The 12852-nt window shown below is 33.9% G+C and overlaps 2 protein-coding genes and 1 pseudogene across 3 annotated transcripts; all 3 read left to right on the plus strand.

Annotated features, from left to right (window-relative positions):
* Positions 1-422: 422 nt before the first annotated feature.
* LOC147494987 (glycerate dehydrogenase-like) lies at positions 423-2010 on the plus strand. The gene is made up of 6 exons (XM_086569480.1): positions 423-920; positions 1018-1125; positions 1218-1298; positions 1475-1519; positions 1611-1725; positions 1896-2010. The coding sequence occupies exons 1-6, from the start codon at positions 912-914 to the stop codon at positions 1922-1924; spliced, it is 387 nt and encodes a 128-aa protein (XP_086425606.1). The 5' UTR covers positions 423-911; the 3' UTR covers positions 1925-2010.
* Positions 2011-3192: 1182 nt separating this feature from the next.
* LOC147494988 (ERBB-3 BINDING PROTEIN 1-like) lies at positions 3193-4211 on the plus strand. Its single transcript, XM_086564151.1, has 3 exons — positions 3193-3257; positions 3825-4040; positions 4132-4211. Exons 1-3 carry the CDS (start codon positions 3213-3215, stop codon positions 4177-4179), a joined length of 309 nt encoding a protein of 102 aa, XP_086420277.1. The 5' UTR covers positions 3193-3212; the 3' UTR covers positions 4180-4211.
* A 1062-nt stretch (positions 4212-5273) lies between these two features.
* On the plus strand, positions 5274-11507 carry LOC147494989 (8-hydroxygeraniol dehydrogenase pseudogene; annotated as a pseudogene). Its single transcript, XR_015200336.1, has 8 exons — positions 5274-5855; positions 6368-6533; positions 6802-6882; positions 7146-7410; positions 7844-7959; positions 8949-9032; positions 11052-11152; positions 11275-11507. The product of XR_015200336.1 is annotated as an 8-hydroxygeraniol dehydrogenase pseudogene (transcript).
* The last annotated feature ends 1345 nt before the right edge of the window (positions 11508-12852 follow it).

A 12852-nucleotide genomic window follows, 5' to 3' on the forward strand; every position in this document is an offset into this window, starting at 1 on the left:
TACGTGGATACTTGAATGGGCCCAGCACTCTTCACTCGATCTGATCGAGCTGGGCTTTTGGAAAAAATTATCGTCATGTTGGGTACTGAAGTAACTATAGTCGATTTTGCATTATGGATGATACTGTATTATTATTTTTTTTATAAAATAGGATACCCTATATTTTAAATATTGTTAATACTAGCCATGACTTGCTACATAGATAGCTAAAGACTCAAAAGTCTAAAGTCCACTTGAATAAATAATATATTTATATTGATAGAACGGGGTGACTTGCTACATAAATAACTAAAGACTCAAAAGTTTAAAGTCCACTTGAATAAATCTTTATATATATATAATAGCAGTCCCTTTTAGAGCCTTCTCAGTGTGTCCACGTCGATAGGGGGATTACGAAAACATTGGAGAAAAAAAAGGAAGTTTAACTCGACTCCACAAAACCCACACTTTCTTCTTCACGTAGAAACCCAATAAATCAGGGCAAAAAAAAACGGAAACAAAACCTACAAAAGAATTCACATACACTATCTAAAACCCATGAGAGAGGGTTTGAGAGAATTGTATTAAAGAAGCTGAAGAGGCTAAAGAAGACATTGCTGAAAAGTGTTATCAAGTGACTGCAGCTTTGAAGACGAGAATGGAAGCTCATCCTGATTACTATGAGCCCATACTTCGAGCAGAGAAAGTCGCAGAACAAGAGGCGATGAAGGAGTTGGAGAAAAAAGCTAAAAAGAATTGGTGGCAGTAATGCTAATATTTAAGGATTAAAATTTTGTTCAGAGCCTTACTTCAATAGTCTATAATTGGACCACTCACTAATGAGCGATGATTGACGCTTCTTCCAGATAAGTCTTCATCCTATCCTGGATAAAACAACGTACCATTTGATCAACAAAGATAGGCTTGCCATCATGCAGAAGGTGTTGTTCTATATTTGTGAATGTCAATTATTCATAATTTAGGTGTGATATATGCAATTCCAAGTTAACCTAAAAACAAAGTGATTTCTTAATATAGGAGGCAATCTTTATAAACTGTAGTAGGGGGCCAGTGGTTGACGAAGTAGCATTGGTTGAACATTTGAAAGAGAACCCCATGTTTCGGGTTGGCCTTGATGTCTTCGAGGTCTGTTACCTCACTTTTATCTATCAGTTTAAATCTGAGTTACTCAGGTTGAATTTATTGTTTAACTAATTTGTGTCATTTTCCTCCAATAGGATGAGCCTTACATGAAACCTGCAGGACTGGCTGACATGAAAAACGTTGTTGTTGTACCACATATTGCTTCCGCTTCAAAGGTAAAGCGGATTTTACACTTGCAGATTAGAATGTAGATTTCCTCACCGCATAGAATCCGGTAGAGCATACAGCTGTTAGGCGTTAAATTTTGTCACCTAATATCAGATGCACTCAAGTAGTACCTTAATACAGTTGTTGATAATTGACATGATTGTAAGCCTTTTTGTTTCTATAGTGGACTCGCGAAGGTATGGCAACACTAGCTGCTTTGAATGTCCTGGTAAGGGGAAAATGAGCATCCGTTTTTTTTTTCTTCTAATGAATTATAACTTTGGGGAATGGAATTAAACTGCCGTCCTCGCATATAACAGGGGAAGATCAAAGGGTATCCAGTTTGGTCCAATGCAAACAATGTAGAACCGTTCCTGAATGAGAACTCTCCCCCTCCAGCTGCTTCTCCAAGCAACGTCAACGCAAAAACCTTAGGTACTGGATTCATCTTTTGAAGTCATGAATTTTGATTCATGGGTTTACTCTATCTCTCCCTCTTCCGGTGTCTCTGTAACTTCAAATTTCTTTTAATTTCATCATTGATTGCATTTGAATTCATCCAAAGTTAGGCTAATTTGGTTGAATGCTTTGACGGGTACCAATAGATGTGCTGCTGATAAGAACTGCATTCTAACTCAGTATCGACTCAAAAGGTCAACTTCACACCACAACTAATTTCGACATCAAGGCTTCAAGCTTCGAGATATTTGAATTATTGGTTAGTAGTTTACATATTTACAATGCTAAAAGCTGATAATTTAATCTATGCATATTTGCTTTGATTTTTTTTAAAAGGCTTAATTTGAACTTTGGTTATTCTTATGTACATGTTTGCTATATTGCCTAAAGAACCATTCGATTGCAAATCTTACCAAGTTGTTTTGGTTGAGAACTTTTGTTAACAGTTTTATAATCCGGGAAACGATCAATGCTAATTAGTAACCCTGTTTGGAGAAAAAGAAAATACAAAAATATGGGTGTTAGTTTAATGACTTCGATCATAATGTATGTGAATACATGCGTATATGTCGCTTTGAAGAAATGCCATCACCCTAATCTATGGATTTCAATCGTGAATTCACACGCGTTCGGTCGTTGCTGCGAAATTTTAGAGCTAAATAGTGGTAAGTGCATTATTTTCTATAACACATCTATTCAAAAGCTTAACGCTACATAACAACGCTTTCTTCACAGTCTAAATTTGAAGTGCTTCTAGATAATATATACTTTCCATTAGTCCGTTCAAGATGCTTTGTTCATCTACTGATTTGGATTTTATCTATATTTTTTTTACGTTTTGATACTATTTCAATGTAGGCCTTTGTAGTTCAAAGAAAACACTCTTTTGCTTTGAAAGAAATCATGGCGACCAAGAAGATGTACCGACTCATTGTGCTATAATGCGAGGACAAGCTCAAGTTCAAAGGGTGGATCAAGCTGAGGTATGCAATCCTTTTATTTTATTTTTATTTGTGATCAAACACCAATTTCCTAGACGATCCTCAACACGAGAATTTTTCCTTCTTGCAAGTGGATGTAAGACCTCTGCATGACCAAGCAACAACAACAATTTCGAAAACATTGTTAATTGAATCTGATGTATGTGTGTGGTAATGTAATCTTTTCCAATATATATATAATTATTCTTTTTAATAAAGTATACATTTTCACTTCTCTCTCTCATAAAACTCATTTTACATTTTCTAAGCTATAATTGAGTATGTATTGTTTCCCATTTGCAAAATAACATAGGAATTCATGGGGAATGGTGCGTAAGAAATTTCGAATGAAGATGAGGTTCATGTGATTTATTTTGTGGGGAATGTTCCTGTAATGCAATGCTATCACGTCTTGATGTTTTTTTTTATTAAATTATTATTTTTTTTTGGCAACAACAGCCATCCATACATGCTGAACGAGGAATGTTGGATTTGCAAATCCGACCTCATGATGTTAATGAAACCCAGGTACGTAGAGTATTTCACACAATTTTCAATACAGATACGTTTTATTTGGTTTTTATCATTGACTATAAAAAAGAAAATAAAAGAAACATCTGATCTACAGGTTTTGAATGAAACTATGGTTACAATAAAAATTAAATTAAGTGTATTTTTAGCATTAAAATATTGAATGTTTGTTAGTGCAATATGTTTTTGTTACAACACATATATATGTCACCCTTGGTAGTTAGCTACTTATAATTAATTGTGCCAAGTAATTACAAATAGTTCTCGAAGCATCGAGCGAACAACTCTCAAATAACTCAAGTTCATCTTCAGTGCCAACTTTCTGCGAGTATTGTTCCTCTAGCATTATCACGGGAAATAAGAAGAGAAAAAATTACTCACGGGATATAAGGAGAGAAAAAAGAAACTGTCGAGAAAAAAAATCATAATTAATTTGATAGTATGTCGGTTTGCTTATCACGTATCAATACTCTTTTCTTTTATAGTGTTCATAGGCATAATCTATGTTTAAGGAAGAAGATTTTGGTTGATTATATGTTTACTGAAACTTTGTTAATATGGCAGAACAAAGACGTAACAGAAGCTATTTTTAAGGTTGCAGCTGCTTATGACTACAAAATTGTTGAAGGCCTTCTCAATCATCAGCTTAAGCAGTTCGTAATTGATGGGAACAAAGTTATTTTAAGTGCATCCAACCCTGAGACCAAAGTTGACGATGCAGAATATGAGGAGAATGAAGTCTATGCGATTGATATAGTAACGAGCACAGGGGACTGCAAGGTAAGTGTCATCTGTTATTAGCTCACACAAGTTTATAGGACAACTCCTTTTGTTGTGTGTCCTTTTTATACTAAGATGCAAAATGTTTCAGCATAAGCTTTTAGATGAGAAACAAACTACTAGAGAGCAGTTGACATGAACTATCACTTAAAGATGAAAGCTTCAAGATTTATCTTCAAATGAAATAAGTCGAAATTTCCGTCATGCCATTTACTACAAGGTTAGCAAACTTCTTATTAATTATGTGGTAGAGTTATTCTTGGTCGTTTTGAGTTTTGTATTCTTTGCCTTGACCAAGATTTTGCAATTTCCAATCGGGGGCCTTGGAAGAGAAGCGAGCTCGCTTGGGATTGGTGGAATGTGTGAACCATGACCTTTGCTAACACTATCCATGTTTTATAGGGTTAACATTGTAGGTTCATATGACACTTTGTTAGACTTGAGTGGAGCACATTACTTCTACCAAGATATTACATTCAAGGATCAATTGATTTCATTTTTGGTAATGCAAGATCACTCTATGAGGTAAGGTCCCAAACCTTCATACGACTAAAAAATTTAAATGCATATCTCATATCTCAGTGTTGTATTATCCCAAATCCTTTTCCAATGCTCATCGTCAATATATATATAATAGCAGTCCCTTTTCAAGCTCTCTAAGGCTATCCATGTCACCAGAGGGATTACGGAAAAATAGGATACCCAAAATTGGAAATTTAACTTAAGAGTTCCATGAAACCCTTCGTTCTTCATGTAGAAAACATAGGTTTGAATTTTGAACTAATTTTTCTCATGGTCTCCTCTCTCTCTCTTATCTCCGCGGTGTTACTTTTCTCTGATTACCTAACTAAGATGATGGCAAGTGCTTCCTTTTTTTCCCTCAACAATCAACACAACAATCCAATAATCAAAGTATAAAGGCTTTTTTACCTCTTAATCCGATATTTCAATCATATAATATGCTTGATTATAGGTTAAACCGTACTACTTGGACGTCTTTTCTATAGTCAAGTGTTTATTTGTGAAGAAATTATAAGTAGCCATTGTGCACAATTGCACCTGCTTTTTTTTAGGGCTAACAGGGACAATGATATTACCCTGAAGATACCATGACTTGTGGAATTTGTCATTCTAACCTTCACTCCATTAAGAATGAATGGGGCAATGCTGCATATCCTATTATCCCTGGGTAATCTGACATTTTCTAAGATTTCAATATACAATCACAAATGATCGCGATATAAGCGGAGAAGCACTCACAAGTCACAATCACCACCAACACACCATAATAAAAAAATTATTTGGTGTAGGCATGAGATTGTTGGTATAGTGATTGAAGTTGGAAGCAACGTAACAAAATGTAAAATAGGTGATAAAACCGGTGTAGGGTGCATGGTTGGATCTTGCCGCTCATGTGATAGATGTGCCAAGGACTTAGAGAATTACTGCACCAAGATAATACTTACCTACAATTCTCCTGACCACGATGGAACTAAAACTTATGGTGGATATTCCGATATGGTAGTAGTTGATGAACACTTTGTGATTAACTTTCCAAACAACATTCTCTTAGATAGAGCAGCTCCATTATTGTTGTGTGCTGGGATTATTGTTTATAGTCCAATGAAGTACTTTGGACTTAGCAAGCCCGGCATGCATTTGGGTGTGGTAGGGCTTGGTGGGTTGGGTCATGTTGTTTATTAAATTTGGCAAGGCTTTTTGGATTTGAAGGTTCATGATGATCAACACTTCACTTAGCAAGAAACAAGAAGCAATTGAACATCTTGGTGCTGATGACTTTTTGGTCAGTTGCAGGTAAACAAATACTTATGATTCTAAGTTCTAACGAGAAGGGTGCACCAAAAAAATGGCTACCAAAATTAAAAGTCTTAGTTGATCTCAACGCCACAAAGCTGAAAACCGACCAAAGAGAGACCTAATTTGCTCTGTCATTAAAAATGATAAATTAATTATTTTTGTTGTTCATTACTTCATTATATTGCTGATCTTACATATAATGCTCTAATGATCGATATTGTTGGTATATTATTAGGCTGCCATGGGTACCTTGGATGGTATCATAGACACCGTTTTTGCTGTTCACCCTCTAATGCCCTTGATCAGTCTACTGAAGAATCATGAGAAGTTGGTTATGGTTGGGGCTCCTGAAAAACCTTTGGAACTACCAGTTTTCCCATTGCTTATGAGTAAGTGCAAGCTAAATGTGTTAGCCAAATTGTTATGGACACTATTTGAGTTCAAAGAACAAATTAAAAATTAGATATGATGTTTAATCAAGTTATATGATAATGTTCGTTGTTTTGTAGGGAGGAATCTTATAGCTGTTCTGTAACTTCAGTCATTTTCATTATGATGTAATTGCAATTCACTATATTGAAGGAGGCATTTTCAGGGAATGTTTAGATCCTTTTGATGAACCTGAATGTGAAGCCATTGATCTCTTTGTTAATGCGACTCTTTGCATTGGAAAAGGTACTATTTATGCCCATGTTCTTTTATTGTTGGTAGCATCATGAGATAATCATGTTGCTATTAGATATGTTAGATAGAAGCAATGTATCCTTGGGAATAATCCCCCCAAAAAAAATGAAAAGGACTAATCCCATATATGTTCCACTCAAGAAGTGTCTATCCTTTCATCCAGATGTCCTCAAAGATTACCTAGAAAGGCTAGAATACACTTTTGGAGTTTGCTAATAATCAAAATACTGATAATTCATTATTTTGAGTACTTTTCAAGGGTGTCCACATTCATGTGTACAAAGAGCACCTCATGCCTTCTCATTCTCATCAATTGGTACTGCACACGCAATTTCTCAAGGTGAGCTTATTATTTATTTTATCTTTCTATGTATTTTATTGATAAGATAGTCTTAAATCTTTCATGAGCAACAAGTGCTACCAGTCTACCGCATTCTCTGTTTCTTTGAGGATGCCTTCTTAAAGCTGGCAGAGTTTGTGTCAATGGCATGATTTAAAAAAGGAGAGTCAATTTATTCTTCCTGCCAGCCTTATTCTCCTAGAAATTTTCTGTAAATCACCATGTCCTTATAAAAAAAACACGTTATCTTGGCGATAATTTAGGAAAAAGCAATTTCGGGAAAGGAAGGAGAAATAGTGAAACAACTTTACCAAACCGATACACGTACTTTTTTTAACCCATGTCAAAACCCCAAAAACGCTTCTCCGACCGAAACCACTTTCTTCTCCACTTCATCAGTTTTGCAAAAGTAGAACGAAGATCAAAGGGTAAGATTGTTGAATCACTTTTTGTTGCCCTCAATTCTCATCAACAAACTTGCTGATTATGTCAAACTAGAGCACGAGAAATCAGAAATCACTATTGAAAGTAAGTTTTTTATTCTCCTTTTCGATGTGTGCACAAAGCGTTGTTATAGAATTGTTAGAATGATTGCTAGGGCAGAAACACTTATCTCACTACTCAGTAAAGTCTCCTACCCCTCTTTGATAAATAAAAAAAAAAAAAAACTTCCCTTAATTAAAATTTTAAAGGTTGAACTATGCCGCTCTTTCAAGCTCTTATCCATGCGGTTTTTTATATGCACACCTTCAATAGTCATTGGATTGTTTAGAAAAGATTAAAGATGTTGAATTATATAAAAACTCTACTAGATATAAGTCTATATTTAGCCTTAATCACCATATATATTCTCAATATATATATTCTCACTAACTTCTTAGTTTACGAATATTTTTTTTTTCTATGCCGTAGAAGGTGTTAAAACCCAATTCTCTATTTTAATTTTTAAATTGGTTTCCAGCAAAACAAAACGATAGATTTGTCGCCTTTCCATCATAGTACTGGCTACTTAGTATCGACATTGATCTCCCAAGCTTGAAATTAGTAGCGTTTCACTTTCAATCAACTACTGTTCAGGTACACAATGTTTAACAACTGTATTTTGGTTTTTAATTATCAATGTTAGATCATCAATTAGTTTTTATATTTGTTTATATTTTTACTTACCAAGTATCGACATTGATCTCTATTCAGACTATGCATGTATGTGATCAATGGCTACCTAAGCTATCTTTGCTTTGATGTTGCTCTAGCTCAATGGTTTTATCCATAAAAAAATATGGATAAATAAACAGTAAGATGGTTAGAAATTGAGTGATAGGCGATAGACATAAAGAGAAAAGCATACCCTAATGGGATTGTGCGGATCAATATCTCAATTATGCCGGGGTTTACTATTGATTGTGTATGTCCATTTCTTTATATATATATATATATATATATATATATATATATATATATATATATATATATATATATATAATAGCATCTCTTTTCCCTCGCTCTCTGAGGGTACCCACTTTTACTCATGGGAAATCGGGATGGCATACTTCTCTCTGAAAATCAAGAGAGAAAAAAGGAAAATCAGGAGACTAAATAGGAAATCAAACTTTCGACACAAAACACTAAACTTCTCTATTCTAAAACCCATCCAAAGCCTACGTAAAGGAAGGAATAACTAATACTCACAAACAAGAAACAATGAAGAAAAAAAAACTAAAAAGTAGAAAAAGTGCATGGATAGCCTCCTTCTCCATTAATCGTTCTCGGAAAAACAATTTATTGGCCTAAACTCGGTATAAGTCAAGTCAGGCAAGTTTTATTAATTTTCCTAATCAATTATTCACAATTTTTCATATTATTGAATTGGTTCTTCCCCAAAATGAAGATGCGCTAACCCTGGCTTTCAGTTCACACCCTACTTTTTCTTCACTTCCTCCCTATCAACGACATGGCAAGTTTTTTGTTTGTTGAACTTTTTTTTATTTATTTGAGGCCTGAATTTTCATTCAATTTTGATATATTTTTTTTTTCCTTCCAATGATTGTTTTATGTGAATTGATTAGGTCTTGGGAGTATAAAGTGGGATATGATCCTTTTCAAATATCTCGGCATTGTTTTGATGTCAATTTACCCCTTGCCTTGAAAAGGTTAGTGATATCTACCCTTTTGTTTTGTGAATCTGGCATTGGGTAAAATTTAGACTTTCAATTTAATCGTTCAATTTCCAATTCATTGTCGTATAAAGTTCACCTGATATTCTCATGGTTAAATTCTGCAAGCATTATTTGTGGACAAAAAATATCATGTAATTTTAGTATGGGGAAAAACTATACTTAAAGAATACAAGTGGTAAAAGTAATGACTCCAACTCCCCTATCCACAACCCCACATGGATTGATTTTCTTTCTCTGTGAGCAACACAACATCCGACAAATTAAGTAAACTCCCGGCATTTGTTTCTATTCTTCCCATCTATTTTTCTTCTCCTTTTTTTCCTACTCACGAAGAACAAAACTATTTGTCTTATTTCCTATTCATTCTAAGTACTCTTTTAAATTTTCTCCATAAACCCGCTAGACATTGATCAAAACAGAAAGAACTCTTTGCATAATCTTTCTCCTCTCTCTTTGTTTCTCATGCTTTTTCCTACTCACAAACAAGAAAAAAAAAAACAAAATTTCTAAATCGTTAGAATTGATCAAACAGTTCTCAACAAGCTCAGACAATGAAGGTATCATATTTTCTTTTGCTTTAGTGATTCCCAACTTTGTTATTTAATCAATTTTATTCTTATTTTTTGTATTGTTAGGTTTTACAATATGGGGTTGTATATTTTTTTGTACTTAATTAGTCCAACTTGAGTTCTTATATATTAACCACATGATTAGATGGGTTAGATCAGCTTAAAAACCTCCATTTCTAAGTTTCCCAAGTGACGATAAACAATCCTGACTAACCTAAAATACTAAAAGTTAGTGTCTGATACTAAGTTTCTCAAGTGATGATAAAAAATCCTGACTAACCTAAAATACTAAAAAGCAGTGTCTAATACTATCTTTAGAAGATAATATCCTCTTATCGGCGTTACCGATATGTCGTAGGTGAATATGGGGTAATATATCTATTTTGGAAACAAATAATAAGTAGTAATTCCTTTTGACTTTTGGATATAGTTTCCTTGCACTAAGGCTCTCAAACATCTTTGAATTATCTGATTGAAGATATAGTTCCTTGGATGAAGACATATAGTAAAGTTAACATTCACAAACACATAATATGTGTAGTCTTCTTTTAGTATGGTTATATTAAATCGATTAAAGAATAAGAGAGGAGGGTTGTGTTTGGATACCTTTTAGTTCTGAGGCTTATAAGAATTTTCAGGTATTATTTCAAACATTTTGTCTACAACTATTTGAAAAAAAAAGTAGTAGCTATGGAGAAACTTAAAACATAGTTGTTTTGTAAACGTTGAATTTTATTTTATCTCCTTCAACTTTATCCTGGTCCTATGTGATTTGCTATGAGAAAGGGAGCAAAGAAAGAGGGGTTAATTGCCTTTTTACTTACTGATGTGATTTTCAGCATTTTTCATCTATCAGTTTCAATTTTCTTATTTGTTTGGATTAGTTTCCACAAGCTTTGAAGAAGTTTATCAAAGATATCCGTGTTATTATATATTTCTAACAATTCATATTTTCCTTAAAGATATATCCAAGTTTATTGACAATCCAAAAATGAGTTTGAGCAATTGTTCTGGGTCAATGTTGCTATTTCTTTCATATTTGAGGGTCAGTTGCAGCTTATTGTTTTCATCTATCAGTTTCAATTTTCTTACTTGCTAGATTAGTTTCCACAAGCCTGAAAGAAGTTTATCAGCATATCCATGTTATTATATATTTCTAACAATTCATATTTTCCTTAAAGATATATCCAAGTTTATTGACAATCCAAAAATGAGTTTGAGCGATTGTTCTGGGTCAATGTTGCTATTTCTTTCATATTTGAGGGTTAGTTGCAGCTTATTGTGCCAGTAACTCCTTTCTTTGGTACTTTGGAAGCTTTTATGATTTTGTAGCATATTAGTGTATAAGTTGACTCTTTATCGTCCCCCTCCCTCCGATTATGCTATATGCCTACCTCTCTTCTAACTCAACTGTGTTTTGTAGAGTTTTGAAGCTTTAAATAAAAAAGTAGTACCATGATGATTGGCCAAGAACCAAGGGAGACAACATCCAATCTTGGGCATCTCACCAAGCCGTCCATACAAGTAAGTAGATTATGAACATAGTATGTCACTAATTGCTCAAAGTTTATTGTTGAATGCACCTTAACCAATTTGTATTCTTTGGTGACATCCATCTTCCATGCATTGATCCATGGGTTGAACAGACATTATTACTCGATAGCAATCAATTACAGGAAGAATGAACTTGAGGAGAAGATGCTGCTGAATCTACATAAGAAGAAGTGGACTGATGGTCTAATGCTTCAGTGATTTGATACCCATTCCAAAACCAATGAGCAGACTGTCAAAGTTAAAAAATATTCATTCTCTTTATTCAGTTTTCGTGCTGTCATCCTATTTGCTTGCCAACTAATTTTGATTACAGAATTGACCAGGAGATGGAAGTGTTATAGTCGATTGTGTCTATACAACAGTACCACCCAATCTCAAAAGTTCATTCAATTGCGTAGAGATTGATAGTTATGAATTTAATACCAACAATATGCAAAAGAAAGTGTTGTCTTATTTGCTAAAGCTATTACAATGATGATTAGCTTATAGTGATTTTTCCCACTATGCCTAATGTACGGGCTGTTGGATGTCATATATATTCTTTGCAATTAGAGTACTATGGTGTGACTTTGCGTTTGTCAAGGGTTGAGAACGCATCATTTTTGTTCCCTAAACTAACACTTTATTTTCATCTATATCTTTAATCATCATTCAGCCATAATTTAGCTGCAAAATATATTTTTCACAACCACCTTAGGAATTTGGATGTTAAGGTACTCATATTTGATTAATAACCAAAATATTTTGGAAGCCAAGTGGTGACATGTCTTTACAATGACGTTGATATCTCCTTTTCGAATTTGAATTTTGGGAAAATTTTATTTGACTTTTTCTTGAATGTTCTTAGTTTATAGATTTAATTGAATGACATGGCAATAGAGACTTTAGGCAATGCTTTGATAGAAGTGGTCTAACGTAAGAATGGTTGTTTTGAAGCTTAATTGGATTGCATGAACTCTTACGTAAAATGTCTCAGTTTTCTATGAACAAAAGAACAATATTCCTTTGTTTTTTTTTTTTCAAGAAAAAGTGACTAAGCATGAAGAGATAAAACTCCAGAATGGTCTTTTTGTTGTTAGCATGGTCTCCCTGGTGATGTGGTCATAGTAGCTAACAGTTGACCTTTGATTCATCTCCTTATGGACCAAACGAGGAGCATGAGAAATGAAAGTGGTTTTGACATCAACAGTTGTTGTTTGCCTATTAGATTAGTGAACTTGGGTTTTTCAAGAGATGCTCAAAATAAAAATTTATCAATTTCTATATACTTATTCCACCTTAAAGGAATCAGTACAAATATAAAAGAGCAAATTGTGGGTATAATTGAAAAAAAAATCACGTAGCAAACCTGGTCGTATGCAAAATATAGTGAAATTGTTGGAAAATCACTATCAAATAATGAGCTTTACAACGAAAAAAATCTTGATAGGCCCAAATCATTTTAAAGCCCAATACACATGAATAAGAGAATTAAGCATGCCAAAATTAATGGGCTTTTTCATTTATCAATGTAGCAGGTCCGGCCATGGGCGGGCTTTAAAACTATACCATTTTTATTTATTTAATGGGCTATACCATATAAAGTATTGAAATGTTATTCCAATTTCGTTGATGTTGACATGGTTTGAGGATGTTTAGGTTAGCAGGTCATATGTGGCTAAATTAAAATT

This window comes from Coptis chinensis, chromosome 6 (genome assembly GCF_015680905.1).
Source record: "Coptis chinensis isolate HL-2020 chromosome 6, ASM1568090v1, whole genome shotgun sequence".
In the NCBI taxonomy this organism is placed as follows: domain Eukaryota; kingdom Viridiplantae; phylum Streptophyta; class Magnoliopsida; order Ranunculales; family Ranunculaceae; genus Coptis; species Coptis chinensis.